Source organism: Elgaria multicarinata, chromosome 15 (genome assembly GCF_023053635.1).
Source record: "Elgaria multicarinata webbii isolate HBS135686 ecotype San Diego chromosome 15, rElgMul1.1.pri, whole genome shotgun sequence".
Classification (NCBI taxonomy): Eukaryota; Metazoa; Chordata; class Lepidosauria; order Squamata; family Anguidae; genus Elgaria; species Elgaria multicarinata.
The window spans coordinates 15,307,227-15,319,536 of record NC_086185.1 but is presented as its reverse complement, the minus strand read 5'-3'; the positions used below and the strand labels follow the sequence as shown (position 1 = coordinate 15,319,536).

Below are 12,310 nucleotides of genomic sequence, written 5' to 3'. Positions count from 1 at the left end.
CATATAACCTGTCCTGTACATTTAGGGTCTGGGAAAGAGGGAAAATGTAAAACAGTGCTGGGATTTAGAGGACTGGCTCTTTTCTTCCACTTTTCGGAATGTAGGAAGCTGCCTTATACCGAGTCAAACCATTGTCCCATCTTGCCTAGTATCGTTGACCCTGACCGGCAGCAATGGCTCTCCAGGGTTTCAAGCAAGATTCTAGCCCTACCTGGGGTCAAACCTGGAGCCTTCTGCATGTGAAGCAGGGGTTCTACCACTGAGCCATGGACTTTTTGTCATGCCTTGCTTTCAAACGTTTATCCTGATTGAGTTTTCTTCCTCCTCCTCCTCCTTTCTTACGGTGGTCACTTCAGGTGTAGTCTTGTCTTCCCAAACCTTCAAACCAGTGTATGTGTGTGTGTGTGTGTGTATCGGAGAAGGTCTGTGGCTGGGTGGGCTTCCTCATTCAGTTAACTTACCCACCCCTATTTTGGGCTTGGGCTAACCAGAGTTTTCCAAACCATGGTTTGCAAACCCAATTGAAACCATAGTTTCAGTTTATGGTTTGGAGACAATCCAGGGCTGACAGCAGGAGTGGGCAGACTTCAGGCTTACAAGATGGACTTGGATTTTTTTTTGCTAGCACCCTGAGGTCCATCAACTGCAGCTAGATGGGACATGCACTAAGAATTAAAGAACAGGATGCTTTTGAGCCCATGCTCAGCCCAGGAATTTCTGTTCAGTTACCAGAACCAAGATTGCAAGTCCTTTTACACAACAGTCAACTCCTGGATTCCTCCAAGCGTTCTTTTTAGGTGAGAGAAAGGTTTATACTTGCTGCTATTATTAGAGAAGAGTCAGAAATCCTTGCTGGTCTACTACAACCCATGCAGAAATCTACCAGTAGATCCAGCCCTGGCCTACAGGAACAGTTGTTTGCCTGATTTTGGTGTTGCAGATTAGGGTCATGCCAATTTATGAAAGATGTGAGCAATAAGTCTTCATTGGGGGAGTGGATGAGATTACTGCCTATGCCTGAGAGTGTATTGGACAGTGAAGTGATGTCCAAGTTGAACTTGTCTCTGGCTTGAATTGTGAACCACAGAATTTGAGGCAGGACCTGGGCAGATGCAACCTAGAATTGCTGCTTGCAAGGGGGAAAGGGGGTCATAGAATCATAGAATAGCAGAGTTGGAAGGGGCCTACAAGGCCATCGAGTCCAACCCCCTGCTCAATGCAGGAATCCACCCTAAAGCATCCCTGACAGATGGTTGTCCAGCTGCCTCTTGAAGGCCTCTAGTGTGGGAGAGCCCACAACCTCCCATGGTAACTGGTTCCCTTGTCGTACTGCTCTAACAGTCAGGAAGTTTTTCCTGATGTCCAGCTGGAATCGGGCTTCCTTTAACTTGAGCCCGTTATTCCGTGTCCTGCACTCTAGGAGGATCGAGAAGAGATCCTGGCCCTCCTCTGTGTGACAACCTTTTAAGTATTTGAAGAGTGCTATCATGTCTCCCCTCAATCTTCTCTTCTCCAGGCTAAACATGGCCAGTTGTGTCAGTCTCTCTTCATAGGGCTTTGTTTCAAGACCCCTGATCATCCTGGTTGCCCTCCTCTGAACACGCTCCAGCTTGTCTGCGTCCTTCTTGAATTGTGGAGCCCAGAACTGGATGCAATACTCTAGATGACGCCTAACCAGGGCCAAATAGAGAGGAACCAGTACCTCACATGATTTGGAAGCTATACTTCTATTAATGCAGCCCAAAATAGCATTTGCCTTTCTTGCAGCCATATCGCACTGTTGGCTCATATTCAGCTTGCGATCTACAACAATTCCAAGATCCTTCTCGTTTGTAGTATTGCTGAGCCAAGTATCCCCCATCTTGTAACTGTGCATTTGGTTTCTATTTCCTAAATGTAGAACTTGACATTTATCCCTATTAAATTTCATTCTGTTGTTTTCAGCCCAGCACTCTAGCCTATCAAGATCCCTTTGAAGTTTGTTTCTGTCTTCCAGGATATTAGCTATCCCACCCAATTTGGTGTCATCTGCAAATTTGATCAGTGTTCCCTGCACCTCCTCGTCCAATCATTAATAAAAATGTTGAAGAGCACTGGGCCCAGGACTGAGCCCTGTGGTACTCCACTCGTTGCATCTCCCCAGTTTGAAAAGGTACAATTGATAAGTACTCTTTGAGTCCAATTCTGTAGCCAACTATGAATCCACCTAGTAGTTGTTCCATCTAGGTCAGTGGAGGCTGGTGGCTATGATACCAGTGGGCTGTGAATCCATTCTTGGTGTCAGTCAGAACCAGCCAGAACTTTGAATTGGCAGGTTTGCTTTGAGGTAGTAAGAGAGCCTGTGTGGTGTAGTGGTGAGAAAGTTGGAATGAGACTTGGGAGATCTGGGTTCTAGTCCCCCCCCCCTCCCTCTGCCATGAAGCACATTGGGTGATTTTCAGTCAATCACTGACTCTCTGCCTAACCTACCTCACAGGGTTGTTGTGAGGATAAAATGGAGAGGAGGAGGAGCACATCAGCCACACTGGGTTCGTTGCAAGAGGGGAAAAGATGGGACATAAATGTAATAAATACAAAATAAATGCAATTGACTACTGTTTTTATGTTTTTTAAAAATTTTGTATACTTTTAATGTTTACTATTTTTAATTGCTGTAAACCGCCCAGAGAGCTTCGGCTGTGGGGCGGTATATAAATGTAATAAAATAAATAATAAATAAATAAATAAATACTCCTGCTGCTCCTACCTATAACATATTCATTCTTACACTGTACCAGGATGCAAATAGCTCCTGAAGTGCCCACAAGGCTCACCTGCTTCCAAGATTTAAAAATAAAAGATGAGGGGAGTTTCGAACAGAAGGCATTCATGTCATGTGGAGATCTGCTTTTGGGCATAGCTTCATGGATGAATTCACTAGCCCTGGCCATCTCATGGTGACAAAGCGGATCAGCTGCTGCTGTGAAATGTAATTCTTCAGACATTTCATCCATGCATGTACAAGTTAGGCTGTTTTGCAGATTTCCATTTGCGCGACAAGAACCGGAGTGAATTTTGTGAAGGCTTTTGCAGATAACTTTGGCACGCGAGTTCCAGAGCAAGGCTCTTTTCCCTCGTCTGTAACCTCTTCTGTCCCTCAGACATCATCTTGCCGTCATGGTGGCAGTGGGACATTAGGACCCAGGAGTGGCTGAACAGCAGCGGCAGAATGCCTCTCTGCTTTTGTCATCTCTGCCTCTGCAGCCTTCCCTGATCTCCTTCAATGGTGACTGACCATCTCCTGACACAGCCTGGGTGCCAGACCGCGGGAGGACCAGCGCCGTGAGCACCCCACCCGCCCCGATGGCCTCTCCCAGGACTATAACCATAGTGGCCCTCTCCGTAGCCTTGGGGCTCTTCTTCGTCTTTATGGGGACCATCAAGCTGACCCCCCGCCTCAGCAGAGATGCCTACAATGAGATGGTGAGTATGACGAGGGTGGGAGACATCTTGCTAGCTAGTGGCATTCCAGCTGCTGGCTGCTTCTCACTTTGCAAGCAGGGTCAGCCCTGAAAAAGAAGCCGGCTTCTGCTGTAGACGTGCCCTGGGCAGGAGAAGGGAAATAGGTACCACACACAGACACAGACACAAATGACATGCTTATTGCTGCTAAAATCTACTATTAGTCCTTCGGTTCTTTTTGCATTTCTTTGTAAGGCTGTTTCTCTACACAGTAAATAAGAAAAAAAAGAAAAATCCATATAGGATGTAAGACCAGGAAAGTAGGAAGAGCACTGCACCGAAAATTAGATTTCTCTGCTCTGAGGAGAAAAGACCAGTTACAGGATTATTGTTATCTCTTTTCCGTCCATGATTTCCACAAATAGAGGGCTGGTAGTGTTCTAAGGGTGTCGATGGTGGGCAGCAAACTGATGCAGGGCCCTGGATGTCTCTCTTTGCCTCAAAACCATCCAGAAGGGATCCCCGTCTCATGCAAAAGACGGTGCCAGCTAGGCAAGACGAGGCGGCCCGCATCAAGGGCACAGATTCTGAGCAGTCTTAGTAAAGGGCCACAACTGGTCAATTACCTGGTTGATTAACCCTTGTGTGGGGAGTGGGATCGTGGGGGTGTTCTGCTGCAAGCATCGGAAATGTCTTGGGTTACCCCTGGCGAAGGGCAAAGCGGTTCCCTCCCCTTTTCTCCCCAAGAGAAGGTTCTGGAAAATGGCAAATGTGGGTCCCTCATCAGCCTGAGATTTCTGGCTAATGGAGGTAATTCAGTGTCTGTCTCCCAAGGAGCCAATCTGGTTCCTTCGTCTCCCATAAGGAATCTGCTGACAAACCCCACCTGTCCTGCAATGGAAGAAGCCAAAGCATCGCTGCCCATCATGTCAGGTGTTCTTAAGTCCTCTAGCATGTTGGGCTCAGCCATGGTAGGTCTCTTCCTTTAATGAAATGGCTGGAGTTTCTCGGCACCCCGAAAAACGCAAACAAGCGCAGAACTTTCTAGCACGTTCTATCTTTGCCTTGCCAAAGCCCTGGATATCAGCTGAATGAATCTCAGCTGCTCCGATTGTGTCAAAGTGTCTCCCCTGGGAGGATTGGCAAGAAGGATTTGGGAGAAGCGAGGAGCAAAGGACAATCACAGCAGTGTTAAAGCGTGTCAAGCTGAGCGTAAATCTCAACGCTCCTGAGACCCTCCTCTCTTTCCCAACCGATTTGATTTATTTTAATTATTTCACTGGCACAGGGGCCTCATCAACACAGTTGCTTTTGCTTTTTAGGAGCTATTCTTGCTGCGGCCTCGATGAAAAGGAAGGGACGTTGACAGCTTGTTTTAAAATGCATGCAACCTGTGTCAGGTTTTGCTTTATATTTCGTTTTCTCGGCTACTCATCATAATATACCCCCCCAACCTCCACATTGATTTTTAAAACACACATGCACACTTGGAACAGTGCTCATTATTTTCCCGACTGGAGAGATGCCCAACAATTGGGTGTTTGGGATCCTCAGTATGGCTCTGTTTTTCTGTTTGAACTTGGAATGGACAAGTAAGGCCAGTAGCATAGGTTAAGGTTTTGTCTGCTGGCTGTTAACATCACTGTGCTGCAGCTCTGGATTAACCTTTAAGCAATATAAGCACGTGCTTAGGGCACCAAGGAAGGGAGCACCACAGAGTACCGGTACCATAGCTGTAGCCATCTAAATGTTTTCATTTGCATTTTTCCCTTATAACAGTTTTATTTTTTAAAAAAATGCATAAAACAGTGATGAAAATTTTTGTTGCCCTAGTTATCAGTAAGTAATTGGCTTATATTGCTTGCTGCTATTTAGTGTTAAATAAATATAACAAAAACGGTTTATATTTAATATAGTTGTGTGTTCCGGCGTGGGGGATGGCCTTGAAGAAAACTGAGTTTTTAATGCCTTGTTTCACCTTCAGCACTTATTGAGTCTTAGGCCTTAGCTAGACCAGCCTTTATCCCGGGGCGAACCCTGGGATCATCCCTGTGTGTCCAGATGACACAAAGGGGATCCCGGGATCAGGGAGGAATTATCCCTCCCTGGCTCCGGGATACAGCCCTACCCTTTGGCCTCGCTTTTTCCACGGTCCCGGATTGAGCCCAAGACCGCGGAGCGTGTGGCCCGTTTCCGCGAGTTTACCCGGCTCTGTGCATGGGGCCCAGCACTCCTGAGGAGCACTGCGCCCTTTCGGGGCTAGGGTGAGGGGAGCGGAACGCTCCCCTCACCCTAATATTCACGTCGGAACGCCTCTCCCGACGTGAATATACCCGGTCACTACGTTCAACATCTAAGGTCCTCCTCCGGGTGCCTACTCTGAGAGAGGCTCGGAGTGTGGCAACAAGGTATAGGGCCTTTTCGGTGGTGGCCCCCAGACTGTGGAATGATCTCCCTCATGAGGCTCGCCTGGCGCCAATGCTGCTATCCTTTCGGTGCCAGGTTAAGACTTTCCTCTTTGCCCGGGCATATGGCGGCACATCAAAATTACCCACATGTTTAGTTTTTAATCGGTTTTTAATGCTTTATGTGTGTATGTTCTGTGTTTTAGAGTTTTAAATTTTGTATACTTGTTTTTACCTCAATTTTAGAATTTCTGTAAACCGCCCAGAGAGCCCTGGCTATGGGAGCGGTATATAAGTTTAATAAATAAATAAATAAATAAAGTACATTTTTTTAAAAAAAAAACCACGCTCACTGTTTATTGCTGGAGCACTCCTGCATTGCTTCCCCTTTAAAAAAAAATGGCAGGCACGATGCCTCTCTTTATTTATTATTTATTTATTTATTTATTACATTTCTATACCACCCAACAGCCGAAGCTCTCTGGGCGGTTCACAAAAATTAAAACCATAGTAAGACAACCAACAGGTTAAAAGCACAAATGCAAAATACAATATAAAAAGCACAACCAGAATAAAAACCACGCAGCAAAACTGATATAAAATTAAAATACAGAGTTAAAACAGTAAAATTTAAATTTAAGTTAAAATTAAGTGTTAAAACACTGAGAGAATAAAAAGGTCTTCAACTGGCGACGAAAGGAGTACAGTGTAGGCGCCAGGCGGACCTCTCTAGGGAGCTCATTCCACAACCGGGGTGCCACAGCGGAGAAAGCCCTCCTCCTAGTAGCCGCCTGCCTCACTTCCTTTGGCAGGGCCTCACAGAGAAGGGCCCCTGTAGATGATCTTAAGGTCCGGGCAGGTACATATGGGAGGAGGCGTTCCTTCAAATAACCTGGCCCCAAACTGTTTAGGGCTTTAACTGTCAATACCAGCACTTTGAATCGGGCCCGGACCTGGACTGGAAGCCAATGAAGTTGTAAAAGGACTGGTGTAATACGATCTCACCAGCCAGTCCCTGTTAGTAAACGGGTTGCCTTGTTTTGTACCAGCTGAAGCTTCCAGACCGTTTTCAAAGGCAGCCCCACGTATAAGGGGTCGTCGCGCCTTACATGTAAACAGGGGCGAGATCTCGCGTTATTCACAATGCAAGGTCTCCCCTCCTCTCCCCTGGACTTTACAGTAGGTCTAGCTAAGGCCTGAATGTCTTGCCGGCTAAGCAATGGAAGGGCTAAGGTAGGGTGACCATATTTGGGAAACCAAAAAAGAGGACACCTAGTGTGTGTGTGGGGAAGCAGCTTTCTGAGTCCTGCAGAAAGTACGTTATTCCCCCGCCACCTTAAAGAACCCGATTGGAGTGGAGGAGGGGAAAGGATTTCATTCTGCACCACCACCATCCACTCCAATTGGGGCCTTTTCTATAATGTCCACGAATGGCCCACTTTCCCCTTTAAGACATCAATTGGAGCTCGGGGTGGGGGAATGCTGTGCCTCAAGAAAGCATGTCATTCCCTCCTGCCATGCTAATGGCAGCCTTAAAGAGGAAGGTGTGTCATTCCAGGACATTATTGAAAATTATAGAAAATCCCCCCTGACACCATGGAAAGAACAAAAACCAGGACAAATCCGGGGAAATCCTGACAGTTGGTCACACTAGCTAAGGGGGCACCATTATTGGGCTGTGCTTAGGGCATCAGCTGGCCTTAATCCGGCCCTGCTGTGCTGCATAACTCTGCACTTAGAGAGCTTCTTCTTTTCTGGCTGTTCTTCGGAGGTGTTGCATTTGGGGAGCTGTCTCCCAGGTGAAAGATCAGAGGCTACCTAAACTAGGGTTGCACACTGGTTTAATAACAAATGAAAAATTGAAAGGAACAGGGTTCGTTTCATTCCATTTTCTTTCATTACGAAATAAATGCCAAGAGCATGCCTACCCATATCTCACCTATTCTGGTGACAGCAATGTTCCTCTTAGTAGGTGTTTCCCGGCAGTGACAGAGTTAAGGAAAACAACGTGAATGGCACCAGCAGTTACAACTTGATTACTATGTCGACAAGTATGTGTACAAAAATATTTATTACACTAAAAGAATTAAAAAGCAGATCACAAGAGGCCAAACACGTTTTGATAATTCTGTCTTCGTCAAACTTGTTTGGCCTCCTTTTGATTTGCTTTTTAATCCTTTTAATGTAAGAAATATTTTTGTACCCATATTTGTCGACATAGTAATCATTTATGTTGTTTTCCTTAACTCCGTTGCGGTCAGTAAGTGTTTTCTATTAAGGACAAGTGTGGTTTTTCTCGCTTGTGGTTTCAGCTGCAATCTTATTTTCCCTTTCTAGGTGGGTGGGGAAGCAGCTCCTGGAGTAGGCTGCCATTTTTGTGAGGGGTGGCCACTATTTTCACTCTAGAATGCCTCGGAATGACACAACACCCAGGGCCTTGTGGGGAAACAAAATGGCAGCCAACAAGAAGTAGTTCCCAAGAAGATCTGTGTTGTTGCTGCAAGCAGCAGAAAACAAAGATTTGGGGGAGAGTGAACACATGAGACATCATCCAGAATAGAATGCGTCTTAAGATGGTGCTTGACATTTTTTGATTAATAAGTCTTTGCATTTTATTTTTTTAAAAAAAATCTTTTAAGCAGTCTGTTGAGGAGGGATGATTTTTTTTTGTCTATCAAAATAATTTTAATTGATGTTTCATCTAACCGTTGAATCCACAAAGGCTACAAACCTATACTCACTTACCTGAGTATAATCCCCGTTAACTTCAATGGAACTTGCTTCAAAGATATATATATATATATATATATATATATATATATATATATATATATTGTTGTTACAGTTTGTGCTGTGAAGTTTTGGCCCTACAAGCAACCTTTGTCAGGCACCCTCCAATCTGGAATGTAATTTTAGGTATGAAGTTCTATACAGGTTCCATTTCCCCCATTTCTTCAGAAAGCAAATGCCTTTGTCTGCATGTCTAAATATGGTAGAAGTAGTGTTTGTTGTGTTTCATTAACAGATGAGTTGGTGTGAGCTCTTGGCAAAATGGAGGCAGGATCCAGAGGAATGGTGGAAGTTAGTTGTGATCAATGATATGGCTCAGACTTTGCTTACAATCTATGAGTTCTGTTGTGTTCGGTGTTGTAAAAAAATGGAAAACATTTCAGTAAACCTAATAATAGAAGCCAGTCTTCTGCATATTTACTCAGAAGCAAGTCTCAGTGAGTTCCATAGGGCTTGCCCCCTAGATAAGTATGCAGTGTGCCCTGAAAAGCTGGTTAAAATCATTTAAATAAAGAAATAGTTCTAGGAGCAGGTAATCTTAAGGTAGGAGTGGGCAACTTGTAGTCTTCTACATGTGTTTCGCCTGCAATTCTCGTGACACCTCATCATTGCCTATACTGGCTAGGCCTGATGGGAATTGAGGGCCAAAATATCTGTGGACCACAAGTTGCCCAATCATGTCTTGAGACTCCTGGATAAGCCTGACTGGATAGTAAAAACAGTACCAAAGTTCCTGTTCTCAGCGTTGTCCCATGACAGCAGTTGGATGACCACAAGAGACAGAGGCTTTTCTGTGGTGATGCCATGGCTCTGGAATATTCCCCTGATCAAGATTAATTTGGGTCACTCTCTGAGGCATTTTTGTCAGGCATTTTTATTTCAGCAGTGTTTTAATGTGCAGTTTTAGGTCTTTGTACTGTCTGATTTTACTGAGATTCTTACAGTGGTGATGTATTGTCTATTTGAAATTGTTTTTAGTTAATTGTGTATTTGTGTATGATGATTACTGTCTCTCATTCTTTGCTATTGGACATCCTAAATACATTATCATCATCACTACCATCTGGTATGTATATGTTTCCCTTAAATTGGGGTGCAGGGGGGAAATTCCAGGGGGGGAAATGGGCACTTTTAGCACTACAGAATGCTAATTGGTCCAATTTAGCTTGTTTAGCTAAACAGATTTAGCTTGTTTGGCTTACAGGGTCAAATTTAGATCCCTAGCTGCAAAGGAGTGCAAACAAGCTAAATGTAACGCTTTTAGCACTACCAGGCACTATAAAACAGTTTGCTACCACTTTTTTAAAAAAAAAATTGGGTGTCCAGAGTGCAAAAATGGTCTCCAAAGCTCTAGCAGTTATCCACTCATGCCTTAAATATTCAAAACAATTCTCACTAGCTCCTAAGTCTGATCGAAGTTTTCTGTGCTTTGAAGACAGGGTTCAATACTATGGGATAACACCACTTTGTCAGGGGGAAGACTCTGCCCCTGGGAATGGTGTAGATGACTTTTTTGGAGCGCTTTCTAACCCTATGTCATAACTCTCTTGTCTATCAGCTTCTTTTATTTATTTATTTATTTATTTAAGGATTTTTATGCCGCCATTCAGCCAAAAAAGGCTCTCATGGCGGCTTACGAAAGTATTTCTTGACAGTCCCTGCCCACAGGCTTACAATCTAAAAGACATGACACAAAAGGAAAGGGGATTGGGAGGGAGGAGGAGGAGGAGGGGGGAAAGGAAAGCAAATTCAGGCACTACAATCTTAGTTGGGAAGTTCAGCAGTTACAGGTGACAGCAGGAGGGAGGGGGGCTCTCAGCTGGAGCTGGACCCAGGCACGGTGGAGAGGTGCCCGGCTGCTGCTTCCTCCCTCACTGGTGGCCTCTCCAGAGACAGTTGGTAGCAGGAGGGAGGGGGCTCTCAGCTGGAGCTGGACCCAGGCACGGTGGAGAGGTGCCTGGCTGCTGCTTCCTCCCTCACTGGTGGCCTCTGCAGTGACAGTTGGTAGCAGGAGGGAGGGGGCTCTCAGCTGGAGCTGGACCCAGGCACGGTGGAGAGGTGCCTGGCTGCTGCTTCCTCCCTCACTGGTGGCCTCTGCAGAGACAGTTCTCATCTGACAGGTGTCCTTATGGACCTGATTGACATTCCCACACACAGCTTTATTCCAGCTCTAAACTGCACTCTGTTTAGGGTCTGTGAGAGTGACAAAGGATCCCCCAGAAATGAGCTATATGCAAATCTCAACTAGTGTTGAATGCCACGCCTTTTCTGTCTTGATTACAGAAGCGGGCCTACAAGAGCTACGTCCGTGCGCTGCCCATGCTCAAGAAGATGGGCGTGAGCTCCATCATTCTCCGCAAGAGCATTGGAGCCCTCGAAGTGGCCTGCGGCATTGTCATGACGCTGGTCCCTGGGCGCCCAAAGGACGTGGCCAACTTTGTGCTGCTGCTGCTCGTTCTGGCTGTGCTCTTCTTCCACCAGCTGGTGGGTGACCCTCTCAAACGCTACGCCCACGCCCTGGTCTTTGGCATCCTGCTAACCTGCCGACTTCTCATCGCCCGTCAGCCAGAGGAGCAACTGCTGGAGAAGAGGACCATGTCGGTGAATGGAGAAGAGCAGCCGCTTCTTGCAGAAGCAGCCCCAGAAAAGGGCAAAATCAAGGTGTCCTAGTGGGGCACCTTTGAGGGACACAAGGAACCTCCCACCAGTTTTGCTCTCTCTTTCTCTCTCTCTCTCTCTTTCTCTCTCTCCAAAACGCCTAAAACGATTTGCATTTCTTTTCTTTTTGGGTTTTCATAAAGGGTTACATTTTGGAGCATGGGGGAAACCTTAAGTTTGCCAACACCTGGGCTTGAGCACTCCAAAACCGCTAGAGCTGCCCAATGCTATATCCCCAACATGTGTGTAGACATGACTTAAGTGAATGGATCTGGAGGGGAATAAATGTCCCTTGCGTCGAGTGTATGTTGTGCACACATGTGCGTGTGAATTTATGTGCTTGTGTGTGAGAGAGAGAGAATTGATGGCTTGAACTGCTTCACTTGAACTGCCTCTTCACCAGTCTGTATTCTTCAGGAGCAAAAGGAATGGGGAGGAAGTTCTTAATCGCTTGCTCACTTACCCAATCCTTTCTCCCCAGCATCTAGCAGTGGAGCGATGAACCATTCCCGGTCCACCCACCCCAAATGTTTCAGATGAGCCAAGTGATGCATTGCACCCACCTCAGTTAGCCAAGAATAAAGAATACCCCATAATAAACCCTGCCATTGCCTCCCCTCCCATGCCTGTCTGTGCTGCTGTGAAAAGATCAGGGACTGATCACACACAAACCTGCTTTTTATGCCATCCATCCATTCACTCTGACTTGAAGGAGTGACAGGTTACTGTGGGTGGCTGAGGGTTTGACTCTAAGAACAGGGATTTGTTTTCCATCCCACACAGGGGTTCTGATGAGCCAAAACACAGTGAGGTCTTTGCTAGGAAGCTGCTTCAGTTGTGTCAGTGTGCTGAGCTTAGAGAAGGAATAGAAGGAAAGGTTCAACAGTCAGGAGAAATACATTTTTTTTTAGGTATGTTACCTTTCTTGGTGTTGTCCAGTTTGCATTCTCTTCCTTCCCCACTTCTTTTTCTCCCCTTAATTTATATAAAAAAATTAAAAATAAACTTTTTGAAAT

General features: G+C 45.7%; 1 protein-coding gene across 1 annotated transcript; it reads left to right on the top strand.

The window, feature by feature from the left end:
- Positions 1-3,224: 3,224 nt before the first annotated feature.
- TMEM35A (transmembrane protein 35A) lies at positions 3,225-12,310 on the top strand. Its single transcript, XM_063141680.1, has 2 exons — positions 3,225-3,462; positions 10,920-12,310. Exons 1-2 carry the CDS (start codon positions 3,343-3,345, stop codon positions 11,304-11,306), a joined length of 507 nt encoding a protein of 168 aa, XP_062997750.1. The 5' UTR covers positions 3,225-3,342; the 3' UTR covers positions 11,307-12,310.

Bases quoted from the DNA above. Each gene is read 5' to 3' on its own strand.
- TMEM35A (XM_063141680.1), top strand. From the start codon at position 3,343: ATGGCCTCTCCCAGGACTATAACCATAGTGGCCCTCTCCGTAGCCTTG. The intron at 3,463-10,919 runs GTGAGTATGACG...TCTTGATTACAG, and splicing joins GAGATGCCTACAATGAGATG to AAGCGGGCCTACAAGAGCTA.